General features: G+C 41.0%; 1 protein-coding gene across 1 annotated transcript in view; it reads left to right on the plus strand.

Moving 5' to 3' along the window:
• Window positions 1-16,660, plus strand: part of TLL1 (tolloid like 1) — a 154,803-nt gene that overhangs the window by 64,195 nt on the left and 73,948 nt on the right. Inside the window, exon 2 of the mRNA XM_056855332.1 lies at window positions 12,630-12,740. Within this exon, the coding sequence (XP_056711310.1) occupies window positions 12,630-12,740 (111 nt within the window). The remainder of the gene's footprint in view (window positions 1-12,629; window positions 12,741-16,660) is intronic.

Raw genomic sequence — 16,660 nt, forward strand, 5'->3', positions numbered from 1 at the left:
AAGCCACCAGGAGGGACAGAGCTTAGGGCTAGCTACCTGCACTCTACAAAGGCAACTGGCATCTATAGCTACCATAGTACCCAAGGTATCTGGATACCGCTTAACCAAACACCATCACATAAAAGCCTTTTTAAGGGGCGTCAGTTATTTAGCTCTTCCTGTTAGACACAGGTTCACAACTAGAGCCTGCACACAGCTTTGACAGCACTCACACAACTACCATTCGAACCAATCACTGAGATAGGACAAAATGTAGCTGCAAGTTTCACAGGGAGCAAGACATAGTGCTTACATCTTCTGCACTAACCCCAAGAATCCTAAGGAGAAGGCCTGGCACTAGCTAGACCTAAGAAGGGCACTACCTGTTTACATTTACCTTACTAAAATTATTAGGAACTCTGACTCCTTATTCGTTCATATCTCACCACCTGACAAGGGCAAGCATATGTCCAAGGCATCCATTAATAGGACCATCACCTTATACATAACACAGGCTTATAGAATAAGTAACCTACCTGCTCCTGCGGGCGTTACTGCCCACTTGGGAAGAAGTGCGGCTACTTCAGCAGCCTTCGACTGCCGTGCTTTATGGAAGAGATATGTAAGGCCGCAACTTGGTCCTCGGTGTCCACATTTGTGAGACACTACAAATTAGATCTATACTTGTCAGCAGATGCCGACTTAGGCAGACGAGTACTGTAAAGTATACTTCAGGACGTCTAACCCTCCCAAGGGCGGGGGACAGCTCTTGTATGTCCCATAATGAAGATGCCCTTCTCCCTCTGAGCGAGAAACAGCCTTGGCTACTTACCGTGAAGGCTTCTTCTGCTCAGAGGGACGAAGGGCATCTTGCCCGCCCAGACGTCAGTAAAATATAAATAAAACAAATAAAATAAAATTACAGGTAATCATGGTTACATCTAACTTCCAGTTGACATTCAATTCAAGTTAAACGCTGTTTGTTGGTTCATGACTTATAGTTATCCTAAAGGTTCATCGTTAATGTTTATTAGGAACTTATTTCTTGTATAGAATTATAACTAACATGTTTCTTCAGTCTATCTTAAATATATAAGGCTCGGAAAGTCTTTAACTGATCATAAGGGGGCGTTTACCCTCAGAGGTCAGAAAAATTTAAATATTTAAAGCTTTTGTGCACTTTAGGAAGACTGTAAAAAATGGGTACACGTGGAAATTGTACAAGCAGAAAATCAGCAGTGTTTTTATTGATATAGTTGAGAGAGGAAGCTCATAGATGGTCGTCTTAATGATATTGTGTACTCTTTTGGTGGGATCGGTAGAAAGTTTCTTATAATAAGTAGTATTGTTAAGTTGCCTCCAATTTTCTTGTTCATAGTCAGAGCGATCCTGAATGACCAAACTCCCACCCTTATCAGCCGGTCGAAAAATAAGTGTAGTGTCCTGTGATAGGTCCTGTAGAATATTCATATGAAACGAGGAGACATTAGGATGTAGTGTATGATTGGCCTTACGATGCTCCAATTTCTGTAAGTCACGGAGTACCAGGGACTGAAAAGTGGCAAGGAAATGGCTACAATTTTTGGGTACGTACGTAGACTTAGGTTTGAATGCGACTGAAGACTTGAGATAGGGTTTAGTGTCACGGAATTGTTCCTTCAATTTCAAAATTCTAAAAAACTTGAATAGATCAATTTGACTTTGAAATCGGGAATACCGAGGGGTGGGAACAAAGCTGATGCCAAGTTCTAATACCTTTTGCTCATCAGTTGTTAAGATTCTGGAGGATAGGTTGAAAATCAAGTTTTTGGTTTCTGACGTCCCTGTGGTTTGGGGTCCCGACCTCCAGGTGGTGGCTGGAGATCTCCCGGGATTACAACTGGTCTCCAGGCAACAGAGATAAGTTCCCCTGGATAAAATGGACTCTGTGGCATTATACCCCATTGAAGTCCCTCTCCTCCCCAAACCTCACCCTCCTCAGGCTTCACGCCCAATATCTCCAGGTATTTCCCAGCCCAGATCCGGCAACCCTATAGCTCATCAGTCCATTATATGGAACTTGTATGTAGCTAATGGCAATTGTTTCTGAGTAACACAGCAGCAGCAAGTTTTGTTGGCAATTAGGACAGCTGGCTATTCTGTCAAAAATATCTCTATGATTAATGTTAACTGTATTTAGTGATGTTCCTACTGTTGCTTGGGTTACCTGAAGAGAATTGGAAAAATAATAGATACATCAGTTTGTGAGTCAGGTTGTTGTTATTAATAGTTATTCACATTCCATGTTTGCACCTGCTTGATATTTAAATTTGGAACTGTATGAAAGGAAAAATCAATAAGATAAATTTTAACAAAAGTCCCTGCCCTGTTAATTTGATCTGTGTTTTGAAAACAGCAGAGACCATTGTCGATTCACGGAATGGAAAATAATGCCATTAGCAGGAGGAACAGATATTTTTGTGCTTCCTTGATGGAATGAATAACAATGATGCAGAGAAAAATCAATAGACAATTCAATTATGTTGTGCACTAAATAATTAGATAACTCCGGAGGTATTTCTCCTGTTACATATGCACAATATGATACTACTTTTTCCAGAGTAAGCAGAAAAATCAGGGCCTATTTAGACTTGCACATATCTAGTGGATTTTTAAAAAAACTTTTTTATTAGCTGACTTCATAAACTTTGTTTCAAAAACTTGTCTTACCTCAGTCATATCAGTATTGGGGAGGGTATGACTTTTTGGTTTTTTTGGTGCTATCAAGTCACAGCTGACCTATGGCGACCCCATAGAGTTTTCAAGGCAGGAGACATTTGGAGGTGGTTTTCCATTGCCTTCCTCCGCATCACAATTCTGGTGTTCCTTGGAGGTTGCCCAGCCGAATGCTAACCAGGACTGACCCTGCTTAGCTTCTGAGATCTGAGAGATCTGGCCAGCCTGGGGCTATCCAGGTCAGGGCATGACATTTAACAAAAGCAAACATAAAGTCCCATTGGACTCACAAAACTGGTTGCAAAATTATTTGTATCATAGTGGCCAAATCATTTAGAGTAATTCATAGATTAACCCAGAGCAAGTCAACCACAGAATAGCAAAGCACTAAGTCACTGAGTCATTTTGTACAGGAGAGCTAAATGATGAGGTTTAAGGATCTCTGCCAGTGTTGCATTTATCTGATCTTCCCTGGTTGTCACAGGAGGAGGGTAAGGATAGGAAAAGGAATAATCGCCTTGTAATTGAGGGAATTTTGTAATCCTTATGAATCCCTGGCACTTTCAGTTGTGCATGTACGTATATTTCTAGCTGTACTTTTATCTCTTGAGTAGAAAGAAACTGAAGTGCAGAAGACACAAAGGGAAATGAAGATCATGCCTTTTTCTGTATGTCTACCATTCAACCAATTAATTATCTCAATTCCTGTTGACTTCAGCACTGCAAAGCTGCTGAAACAGGGGTGGATGTTGGCATGGCACATATGGGACCGTACATTCCCAATGTGTCAGTATGGCAATTAACCATTAGGATTTTGAGAATTTCACTGGGTTGTCAAAAATCACATGTATGCGATGCTGGAAGAAAAGTGAAATATAAAGAAACAAACAGGACCTGCAGGAACTCTCAGGGAAGGGTAAATGCCTTCCTTCTCTTGTCTCTTTCCCCTCCCATTACATACTTTCCTTTCCCCTCCCAGCCCTCTGTCAGCCCTGAGCCATTCCTGAGGACTCTGCTGGCTGGTTGAGTGGGAATGCTTTGGGACTGAAGAAGTCTCTAGATCTTCTCCCGCTCCTATTCTTTACTTCTGTCCCACATACTTCCTGATGGGGAACTGCAATCCAAACCTGAAGATTGTTTTTATACTTCTTGTAACATCTGTGCATTGCTTTAACCTGTCATTTCAATGTTTACAATAAAGTGTCAAATTATTAGTTGTATCTCGTGTGCTCTTAGAAGCACTAAACAATGCAGTTAAAGGGTGTCATTACAAATTAGTTATCATGTGCTTGCACAGTTCCCCAGCATGGAGGGGGGGAGCATTGGTATTTCACCAGGAGCTCATGGGGAGGGGACAGAGGAGACTGCAGTCCCATTACCATAACATGATTGATATTTTTTAAAGTGTCCAGTGAACAAACCAGTCACAATTTCTATGCTTATGGACTCACTTGTGAGAATGAAAAAAGCTAAGAAAAATGATAAATAGCCCAAGGTTGTTTTTTAAACATTTGCCTTCTTTCATATTTCCCCCAATCACGTCTAGTGTGGTTATCTGAAAGGACTTCAGCATCACTTTGATTAGATGTCTGGCAGGATTCAAATGGTCCATTTATGGGTTTCTAATAACAAACCTGTTAAGGCTGTTAAGGATAGGACACTTTGGAGGACATTGATTCATAGGGTCGCCATGAGTCGGAAGCGACTTGATGGCACTTAACACACACACACACACACACACAATAACAAACCGCCCTGACCTGGATGGGCCAGGCTAGCCTGATCTCCTCAGATCTCAGAAGCTAAGCAGGGTCAGCCCTGGTTAGTATTTGGATGGGAGACCACCAAGGAATACCAGGGTTGCTGTGCAGAGGAAGGCACTGGCAAGCCGCCTCTGTTAGTCTCTTGCCTTGAAAACCCCCCAAAAGGGGTCGCCATAAGTCGGCTGTGACTTGACGGCACTTTACACACACATAATAACAAACCAGTAATACTCTGTGGGAGCAAGCCTCAGCAGGTTCACTCAGAAGTAAGTCCTATTTTATTCATTGGACTTACTCCCAGGGATGTGTCTGTAAGAGTGCAGCCTAAGGCTAGCCATAACATTACAAGCATGGTCGTTATTGGCTTCACAGTTACTTGATTCATGCATTCCATTTAGATTCAACTGAAACCGTATAAAATGCCTGTGTCTTACGTGAATGCTTGAGATTGGAGCATCTGCTGTGTCCATCTCCCAGTTCCAGCAGCTGTTGCATGAAGGTGGCAAGTTAAACACAATGGTTTATTTCTGCTGCAGTTTTTGGTCATTTCTTTCCTCACAGCGTGTTGCTGAATGACTGGAACAGAGGCAGGTGTGTGTGTGTGTGTGTGTGTGTGTGTGTGTGTGTGCGTGCGTGCGTGCATTTTTCTTGTGGGAAGGATCAACTTTAAATTGGTGGATTTTGTTGTTGTTGTTTGTTTTGCTGTCTGAACCTTTATTCAGAAGCCCTCAAACCTGGTTGTGAGGAGAAGTTGCAGCCAAGGTGCAGGCAGAACAAAACCCAGGGAGTCATCTTTTTTTCCTTGTTTGGCCACTCACTCCCAAAACAGCTCCACATCTCATTTGTTCCGGCAGATGCAGATAGTTGTTGCTGGCACTGTTTCTCCTCCCAAAGAGGGAAGAAGAGAAGGGGTGGTCAGACTATGCCAAGAAGGGAGCGCTGGGACAATTCTGTTGTTCTGATCCCTACTTCCTGACCCCCTGGACTCAGGTTTGGATTCCAGTCTCTTCTGTATATGAAGTGTGTTTCACCATCAGGGCTCACAAGTGCCTCTCATCTCACAGAGGACCATTCTAACCTGTCGGGGAAGTAAGACTAGGTTTTTCCTTTTTGATGGTTTTAAATAGTGCCAGATAGCAGGACCCTCATGCATTTATCAGGTAACATCTGAAGTGGGAAGTATCACATAATAGCTTCTTTTAAAAAAATTATCAATAGGACTTACTGGCTTAGATCCTGACTAGCATTTCTGTGGGTGTAAGGACTTGTCCTTGCATGGTGTCATGGTTAAGGGCAGTGTGGTATCGTGGTTAAGGGTGGTGGACTCTAATCTGGAGAACCGGGTTTGATTCCCCGCTCCTCCACATGAGTGGTGGACTCAAATCTGGAGAACCAAGTTTGATTCCCCTCTCCTCCACATAAAGCCCGCTGGGTGACCTTGGGCTAGTCACAGTTTTTCAGAGCTCTCTCAGCCCCACCTACCTCACAAGGTGTCTGTTGTGGGGAGAGGAAGGGAAAGTGATTGTAAGCCTCTTTGAGATTCCTTATGGTAGAGAAAAACAGGGTATCAAAGCCAACTCTTCTTCTTCTGCTCACAGAGCTCTATTTTTCCAAAAATGTTGGGGAGCATTTCAGGCTCGGGGCGGGGGGGGGATCACACTCTGTGAGTGGATGTCATTACGCCTGTGGAAATGCTAGTCAGGATCCATGGCCTGATGTTATTATACCATATGTTTTATTACCTCTGCAAGTGGCATCCAATGATATAAATATATAGAGAAGTGGTGAAATACATGTCTTAATTATGTCAAGACTTGGCATCAATTTCACAAGACACTGAAGTGGCATGAGGGGAACTTGACACAGAGCTGCCATTTTCAGCAGCAGCCCCTTTGTTCTTTGCAAAGTGTAGATCTATCCTAACATATCGGAAAATGAATACGTTTTCTATTACACATTTCTGCTTTTTTCAGAACTCTCCAATGTGATATCTGATAGCGCAAGATCTGCAGCTTGCAAGATCCTCTGCCTTGTATCTTGCAGGATGACTAAGATACCTGGTGTAGGTGTCTACTGTCTGTTCATGTCCTAAATAATCCCTGGAAATACCTCTGGATCGTGTTTCCCTACTCCAGCTGTACTTTTTTTAGCGAAATGCTGAGAAAAGAGGAACATTTTCTTCTTAGGACTTTGTCACCTGTACAGTAATAAACAGTGTCACCAAAGGACAGCCAGTTACCATTCAGTTTGCTTTCTGCAGAATAATAATAAAAAAGCACCTGGGGTTAAAAACAATCCAGAAATCTATGCATTTTGAGGTTGGGGTAGAGTTTCTATCCCAAACCATTGAACATATTGGGGTAAAAATACTCCCACAAGTTCATTAAGAAAACTCTGATCTAGGGAAGCATTTCTAAGTGCTCTGGAGAGATACAGCCCTTTCTGACAACCTGAAGAAGATTTGCCTCTCCACAGAGAGAGATATTTGTGGGGGTAGAAACATACCTTTAAGTACCTTTAAGTACAAAAACATTAGGAATTATTAATTTTAGATGTTTTAAAAATATTTCCCTTTAAAATTCATGAATGTTTATGTTAACAGTCTAATAACCTAGGTTCAAACTATAGTTTTTTATTGTTCCAAATATATACCTGTGGAAAGGAACCTTACTGGTGTGAGTTATTCAGTATACAAAAAGGGGAGGGCTGAATCTATGCAAAAGATGCCTTCTGCCTTATGTCAAACTGGGTTTTAAAGTTTCAGTATTATGCATGTGTTTTGCTGAACATGAGTTCAATCCTGGCTGAATCCTGGCTGAAACAGGGAATAAAGGAGGCTAAAGCGACCATGTGTTTTCACCCAATGATTTCTGCCACCACAAACCAAAACAGTTTTGTGGGGCTTTTTCCACACACCCCTCCAAATTGGAGTTTGGCTTGAGGTAGAAATATACCCCAAATGTAATATGTGTACGTTGTTTTCCAGGGTGTTATTTCCCAAATGGTCCCTTATTTTTTGTGTGTGTGCCGTTTTATTTATGTACAAAACTACAGTTCTTATTGGCGTTGAATTACAGCTCTTTACAGCTGCTGAGATACAGGAACAAATTACAATTTTGTCTGGTCATTAATGTAGTAAGTGACTAGGGTTTTTCTTTTAGAACGTCTTCTACAATTTCCTTAATCCTGATATTGGCAGCATCTCAAAATATTTAGGAATAATCTCTATCAGATTTCCACATATTTTCTCAGAATAAAGACATACTTTTCATGCTTAACCTTTCACTTATACCTAGTTTCTATATAACGGCACACTGTATTTATAACTTTATTGTAAGCTATAATTATTGAACTTGTTTTTCCCATTACACTTCATTTGTGACCTTTTATGTATAACCATGGTATCTTTGGAAAGCACTGTTAGTGTATTCAGCAGGCTTAGAGAGGATAAGATTTTTTTTAAAGTGAAAAATTCAAACCTTGCTCTTAGAGCTGTCCTTGGTAGCCAGCTGTATGACCGTTGCGGGATGAAGAGTCGGCTTTGTTACACATCGAGATTACTGATCTTGTGGGTTCACCAAAGATCTCAGCCCCCTATGAGTTTCTTTCTTAAAAGAAGTTTAATACTAGAGGCTATCTGGTAAATTTGCAAGAGACCGTATAAATACTAAGCAAAGCACACCAAAATGTACACAAACTGTGCCACTGTCTCTGAAGCCGAACCTAAACATTTTGGAGTCTGCATGGCTGCTCCCAATAGTAGCAGCTCCATGTCCCTCTTCTCTCCCGCCCCCATATGTAATAAAATAAAATGTTTGACATCATTGCATTGTCTCAAAATCAGAGCTTCCATCCTAGGACCTCACTCCACTTTACTGAAACTGTCTATACTGAGAAGTGTTAGAGGGATCTCGATATTGAGACCTCACATCAAGACTGACATCAAGCCAGATCTTGGTCTCTAAGGTGGTACTTGACTCAAATCTAGCTCTACTTACATCAGAGTTTGCAGACTACAGGAAATACATTCTTCAGTCCAACCACGGAGGCCTCCTGATTGCTAGATGGATTGTTCTTTCCTTTCCCCCTTCCATGGTCTTTCTCTCTCTCTTGTTTCTTCACAGACAGTATTATCAACGGAAGGTCCCCTCCCCTTCTTACTTTACAAAAACAAACAAGCAGAACCAGCCTTGTGCCTCCTAGGAACTTGTTAAGTTGCTACAATGGCAAACAGGACTGACTGAACTTGAGAACCTGACATCCTGAGCAGCTTCATGATGCTACTTGGCAGCCAGGGGAGGGGATTGAGCCCCACTGCCCTTTTGTAGGTTACGTTCCTGCATCATGCCCCTTACCTTGATCCTGAGTTGGCTTCCTTCTTTAATCTTTGAAGGCAGATGTTTATATACAGATTAGCTCCACATAGGATTGCACTATTAGTTTATCAGATGCTGCTGTAGTTTATTGTCATTATTGTCAGAAAGGGGTTGGGTTGAGCTGAATCATTGTCCTGCAAAAAGTATCAAAGGTAATGGGCTAATATATTACTATATATTACTCTTCCGACACACTTGACACTTGAGAGACACTGTCTTTCAGTGTTACTCCTCTGAAGATGCCTGCCACAGCTGCTGGCGAAACGTCAGGAAAGAAAATACCAAGACCACGGTTACGCAGCCTGGATAACCTACAAGAACCAATGAACTCTGACCGTGAAAGCCTTCGACAATATTTTGAAACACCTGGCTGCTCTGGAAAACGCATCTTTTGACATCTTGGTTTAAAATCTGGATTAATTGTTTGGATCTAGATTAATTTCCCATCAGCAGAACAGAACTTTCCTGCCTCCCCTGTCCCACTGCAACCACCTAATCTCCACAAAATGCTGCTCCTAGGGAGTAGGAGATCTTGAGGAAAGACATTGGGTGGTTGCAGCAGAATGGGCAAATTGGCAGAAATAATAATTTCCCACAGAAATAAGCAAAAATTTTGACTCTCATGCCTCAGAGTTGGGGTTTTGCAATTGTTCTGGAGAACAGTTTGTGTCACAGAACTTAAGCTATTAGCTATCTGGGTGCCTGAATATGCTTATTGGTTGTTAGTTCATTAGATACTGTAGGGCAGACCATCTCCCTTGTGTAGCAATGCCAACCTCCAAGTGGGTTCTGGATTTCTCCCAGAGTTATATCTGATCCCCAGACTACAGAGATCAGTACTCCTGGAGAAAATGTCAGCTTTGGTGGGTAGACTTTATGTCATCTGTGCGCTTTTTTAAAATTTGTGCATTGTTTTTAAGTTGTTAATGAACTGTTACCAGGGTTGCCAGTCCATAGAGTTTGTGGCAATTCCTAGAGTGGCATGATATCACTTCCATTCCCCTCCCCCCAGAAGTGACAGCATACTGTCAACAATGCCCTACTCCCCACCATCTTCTGCAGGTTGCTGAGCTGGGCCTGGTAACCCCTAACTGTTGCACTGTTTTTGTGTCTGTCCAGCCTGCTGTTGTGTTAACCACCTCCACTCTAAAAGGACAAGAGGAAATAATCATATTTTAAATAAATAAACAAAGAAATCATGACGTCTTTCTTTTTGTTCCTGTGTTTGCGTGCTTTGAGTCTTAGCACGACAGGCAGACTGTAAATGAAATAAATAATACCTTGCAGGGTGTGTAGTAACAGATACAATTTATAAAGAGTAGCTGTTTTTTAAAAAATTAACTTTGGAGTGAACAGTAAGAAGAAATTTCCCTACTAATTTTTTTAAAAAAAACCCTACAAAATGATCAAAGCATATATGCAGCATGATCACATAGTTGGACAGTTGTGTTTGCATAAGAAAATTAAATTTCTGGAAGCTTAAAAGTGACTTATATGCCTTATAATTCTGAAAATATTTCAGGAAAAAGCGAATTAGTTTATTTACACCTCAGTACCCTGCAGCGTAAGCTTTCTGGTATTTCTCCTAAAGATTTTTTAAAAAAGCAATTCACTCTCCCCAGGGAACTGACAAGACTAGGCATGTGCTTGAACTCATAATTTGAAACTACAAATAAATATGGCTAAATTACAGTAGATTTCTTTCACCTCCAGTATTGTCTGGCTTCTTGCCCTTTCTGTGATTTTTAGCTGTTGTAGGGTATTGAGCTGTTCTGCTTTATGTAATGTATCAATCAGATTGGGATGCTAAGCTGAATCTGTTTTCAAGACTGTAAAGGAATCTGAAGACATATTTAGCTTGATTTATTCTTCTTAGTTGCCTTCTACAGATTAGGAAGCCTTATATGCAGAATAAGAAAAAGAAAAAAGGGTGATCAAATGTTTCCTAGACAGAGCATGCCTTGGTTCACTAGTTCATATTTAGCTAAGCAGTTGTGAGCTGAATTGCTAACAACTGAAGTAATGTGTAAACTTTTACAGCAAAAGGAAGCCTGGAAAGTCAAATTTTAGGATAGTTACAGGATGATTGATTGGGTTTTTTATTAGGTAAATTAAATCTATTGGCATTTTCACTTTAAAGGAGTTATAATTGTGAATATACTTTTCTGTATATTCTCTTATTTGCCACACTTCTAATTTCCATGTGGGCATGTATGGATTTTTGGGATGGATAATAAAGATTTTCTTCTATAATTAATGGGGAAGATCAATTATGTTTCTGCAGAGTAATTAATATGTAGAATTTCAAAGAGATGTGAGAGAAGTGGATGAATTCCCAATGTTACTTAAGCTACTCAAGTGGTAAAACCCATGATTCTTATGCTCATAGTTAGAAAGCAAAACCTGTGGTGTAACTAAGATGTCTGGGCCTCTACGAAAAATATTCAGAAAGGACAGGTGTTGCAAACAGTAGCTGATTGAGGATGTACCAGCTTTGCTGCTACTTGTCATTTGGTAATCCCATGAAAGTTAGTTAGGAAATAGACAGTCAGTGTGTTTCTGGAAAAATGAGTTATCTTGTGGGCTGTAGTAAAGAGTGACTATATATCTTTGTGTTGTCTGCAGAATGGGATGCCACTGTTTTTGCTATGTAAGTAGGATTTACACATTTACTACTGATTTAAATGTGACATGACAGGGAAGAAGTTACCTGTACAAGTGTCTATGCTTCAAGCACCACAAGTAAACTGGGTTTCTACACGTGCAACCTTGCTCTGAGTGCAACATTAGCATGCCAGTATAATGATTATCTTTGGCACAGATCTCTGGTGTGATCTCTGGCATGCATAGTAGCTGAGGGTCCTGTTTAAATTAGAATGTGGATACCCATGAAACTGCATGAGTAAGGTCTTCTGTTCCACCAGCATCATGCTTAAATCAGAACTCAGTTTGCAATGGAAGGCAAGTTGTTTAATGAGAAGGGATCTGCTAAGTAATATGCTTTCCTACTGCATATTTGACTTAAAGATTGGTATGGGCAAATAAGGCATAACATTTCCATGTTGGAACAATACAACGTATTAAAAACTTGTCAGAATGATTACTTTATATCTGTGGAGGGAGTATGGGTTGGAATTTACCTACCAAAGTGTAAATATAAAAGCTTCGTATTTGATTATAAGCAATTAATAAACAATTCATCTAGTCTTTCAAAATTACTGTTATGTATGTATATTTATTTGAGTGAGCAACAAAGTTGTTAAAGAAGTGTCTCCTTTGGCTAATGAACTATATAACTGTTAATATTCTTAGAGAACTCATTAACACCATTGCTTGACTCCGTGGTGTTTTCCCACTGGTACAAACATTTTCACCCATGGGCTGTGACTTTCTCATTTCCCCCCTCCCATTGCAGTACAATCCCCTCCAAGCATTTCAGGGCACATTTTAGTCTGCCACAGGATGGGGGAGGCAAGAAATCATGGTCCATGGATGGAAATCCTTGCGCCTATGGAAACAGGTGGACCCAAGACTATATTCTGAAGGATGTATTATTTATCTTCAATATTTAAAAGGGCTTTTTCAGTAGCTGTGTGAATCAATACAGTATGCTGATTTATGGTTATTGGTCACACAATCCAACACAAAGTTAAGATCGTGTTAACGCTTAAGATTTATTTCTGTGAGCTAAAGGGTAATTAACTCTTGTGTTGGAATCTGCCGTAGAGTTTAAGTAAATGCTTGTGTAATATGACTCTTAATATATTTAAATTAAGTTCTCTTTTTGTATTTAAAGCTGTCTTTTGGGGAGATATTGCCTTAGATGATGAAGACTTAAAAATCTTTCAGATTGACAGGACAATTGATCTTACGCAACATTCAAACGAAAGACTCGGACATAATACAGGTAAGATATTCATTTACATATTCACATGTTCAGAGAGTATAACCAGTGTTTTGTGATCATCACTTGAAATACATTTCTTTAAAGGCTGGTCTTTAAGAGGCTTCAGCAATATTATTCCTTAGTCTGGAATAATATTACTGAAGTTAACGAAGACATCTGGAAATTCCTCCCCCAAATCCTTGCTGTAAATTATTAAACTTTACCTGGCTATGGGTTAGTTCAGTGCCCACTAGTCCTCCGTGAGCTTCCTCAGGATATTCTCATTCACAGCATGTTTTATATGAACCATGTCTTGATCGTGTTTTCAACGAGAGCGGTGGCACAGTGTTGCACCCAAGATGTATCAGCTGTGCCGAAGGAGAAACGGTTCTTGCTAATCTGTCCTCAGGGAGTTATGCTTGGAGCCAAAGCAGACCTTGTCAGTCATCCCTGCCATTCATATAGGAAAATTCAGTTTAAACATACTATACTTTCCCTGGGAAGAAAGTCTGGGAAAGGTTTGTTAATGCACAATGGCAGCTGTGTAAATAGCCTGCCTACATTAACAAACCTTGGAAGGTTGTGCAATGATGGCAAGAACATGGGACATCCTTGAGTGTTGGCTGTAGCAAAGATCTAACCCAGTGGTTCCAAAACTTTTCGGGCCACCGCCCCTTGGTTCCACAAACTCAACCCCAGCTCCCCTTACCCTATCCTATGTGTGTGTGTGTAAAGTGCCGTCAAGTCGCAGCCTACTTATGGCGACCTTTTTGGGGGGTTTTCATGGCAAGAGACTAACAGAAGTGGTTTGCCAGTGCCTTCCTCTGCACAGCAACCCAGGTATTCCTTGGTGGCCTCCCATCCAAATACTAACCAGGGCTGACCCTGCTTAGCTTCTGAGATCTGACGAGATCAGGCTAGCCTGGGCCATCCAGGTCAGGGTTACCCTATCTTATAAAAAAGCATTATCCAAAATAGGGGTTTGCATGACACACTAAAGAAGATAAGAACAATAAAATTTCAAAACAGTAACAATTAATTGCACATCTATTCAAAATCAAATTAAAACTTTTTAGATGAAATTTATTCAACAAAACTGATGAACTTGATCCAGTGGTACCAGCTCTTCAAAGTCTGGGAAAAAAATTCTGATTGTTTCCACCAAATTTGCCAGCATGGTGCCATAGCTTGATCTATTGTAAATTAGTGAATAACACAGTTGAAGGGGCCCACCTCTAGTGCCCCCTCCTGCCCCCTTGCCTCTTAGTGCCCCACCTAGGTAATCCCACTGCCCCCCAGGGGGTGGTACTGCCCACTTTGTGAACTAATGGTCTAATCCACCCTGCAACCCAAGTTACACGGACATAGAATTCCCATTATATTCCCATTCTCTGCCCATGGGAGGTGAGTGTGAAGCAAAAATGGATGCATTTTCAAGCCAATTTTGTGTCTTGTGATTGGAGACGTACTTGATCTTTACCAGTACTTTGTTATCATGCTTTGCTGGCAGAACACAGGTTGCTATAGCAACGAGGGAGGGTTTTCATCATATTTTTCCACACCCCTTCTTTGGTGGTAATCTGTTGGAGTATCCCTGTTTGACTCAGCCAAACCACCCTTTTAAGTTTCTGTTTAAGTGAAGAACTTCTTCCAGTGCTGGTGTGTCCTTGGTTAGCAACTAGTTGTGCTGATGGAGAGTCACTTGAGGAAAGCAGTGAGGGAAAGTGTTTAAACACGTCAGCCAAACCATATTTAGTTTCTGACCACTGCCTTCTGCAAACCTTTTTCACGTTTACACTGGACAATAGCTAATCCAAATTGTATGGTAGAATAAATAGAAAGAAAATGACGTCTCCACTGTTTACCATGCAAATTGCAAGTATAGGCACGAAAAGGCATGAGAAGAAAATTTTCCTCCCTAGAGGAGCTATGGGACGCATTCCCAGGAAAGTGTTCTTAGGTGTTTCAGCCTGTGGTTCAGTTCTTACTCAAATGGTATCCAATTCGGTTTCATTGAAGTCTGAAAAATGGTGATTGCGGCAGTGGCTTACTTTCCCTCCTCTGAAAGCATTTGCCTTTCCATCATGGCTGGATCGGCAGTGTGGCTGGATCAGGATCCCAAAGCACCAGTATTCCATCTCTTCCTTTCAGCCTTGAATCACGCTACTTCATTCCAATGGAATATTTTGTGTTGGAGGTTCTCTTGCTACCTAGGGCTAGTACATCAAAACACACCCTTTGCCTTACAATCTAATGAAGATCGTGTGCCATTCATAATGGAGAGAGAGAGATTTTTTTCCATCAGTTAAATGACGCAATAATGAACTTTTAATGCAGGAAAAAAAACACATAATGCCTAAAGACATTCTTCAGAACTTGCCATAATTACACTCGTACATTAAAATAAAAAAGTACATGCAGCATGCAGCCAGTTATAAATCACTCATCTGTATAAATAGATTATGAACATTAAAGATGGAGTCTAATTTAAGGAAAATATATCCAGCCCTTGTATCTCTTCATTAGGTCGTTTCTGCTCCAGCCGCTGCTCTTATGGGTGTGATTTCAGTATACTGGGCTACTGCTGACTCATCATGGAGGAAAGGTTTCAGAATGTTGGGGGTTTGGCATGTTTCTGTGATAACCATTGTTGTTTCCAGATGGCAAAAAATGTCTTCTGGAGGTATCTGGGGTACTGTTTGGATAGTCCAGCGGCTGGAGAATACCCACCAGTGCTTCATCCCCTTGAGAGGCTGAGAGGAAAACACGCCATGCATCCTGCTCCCTATACTGTAGTTGCCAAATATTTGGAAAGAAAAAAACAGCCTAAGCTGCTCTTCTGCCTTTAACAGCAACCTGACATACAGAAATCATCACTTGATACCTTACACAGCATGGTGATCAATATCAGCACATCGAGTGGATGTTGAAAGCATAGTTATTAGGCATGCTGAGAGCTTCATGGTGAACATGCCTGCCAAACAAACAGACCTTGTCCCAATTATACGCAAGGAAACCTTCGGATCAGATCGCCTCCCTGAAAATTTCATCACAAGCACATGATTGTGCGACTTTGTTTTGTGTCTGCATAGTAGACACTTGATTGTTGCAGCGTGTGTCTGCATTTTCCCAGTTAAATAACTAAATCACCTCATTTACTGGAGATAAGGTTGCCAGCTGCAGGTTGGGAAGTACCTGGAGATTTTGCGGGTGAAGCTTGAGGAGGGCAGGATTTGGGGTATAATGGGGTATAATGTCCCAGAGGTCACCTCCCAAAGCAGCCATTTTCTCCATGTGAACTGATCTCTGTTGCCTGGAGATCAGTAGTAATAGCAGGAGATCTCCAGCCACCACCTGGAGGTTGGCAACCCCAACTGTAGAAGAGGCACTATCCTCTGAAATCATGGTTATTTCAGTCATTGGACAGCCTAATTTGTATAAAGCACAGAGACACTTTCCATTCAACCCTTCTTCAAATAACCAGCTTTAGTCAGAATACGTTGCTGTATATTATGTTACACCATATTATGTTACGTTATATTTTTATAGGCCACCTTTCTCAGTGAGACTCAAGGCAGATTACACAGTGTAAGGCAGTGCAGTCAATCGGATGGGACACCCAATAAGCAGTGCAATAGCATTAGGATTGCAGAAATATGAAAGTATTAACATGACACGTTAACAATCCATTACATAGTAGGATTCTACATACAGCAGCTGATAGTACGAACAACACACAGTAGTATGGTCCACACTCCCCATCTCTTTATCTTTCTGAACCATTTTGTTATAGTGTAGCCCTACTACATGTGTAAAAAAACCCTCCTGAATATATCAGTTTTCATTGTTTGTGGAATAGTCGAAGAGGGGAGCCTTCCTGAACTCATCAGGTAAACCATTCCATAAGGTTGAGGGCCACATTAGATTGACCAATTTGTATT

Source organism: Euleptes europaea, chromosome 9 (assembly GCF_029931775.1).
Source record: "Euleptes europaea isolate rEulEur1 chromosome 9, rEulEur1.hap1, whole genome shotgun sequence".
In the NCBI taxonomy this organism is placed as follows: Eukaryota; Metazoa; Chordata; class Lepidosauria; order Squamata; family Sphaerodactylidae; genus Euleptes; species Euleptes europaea.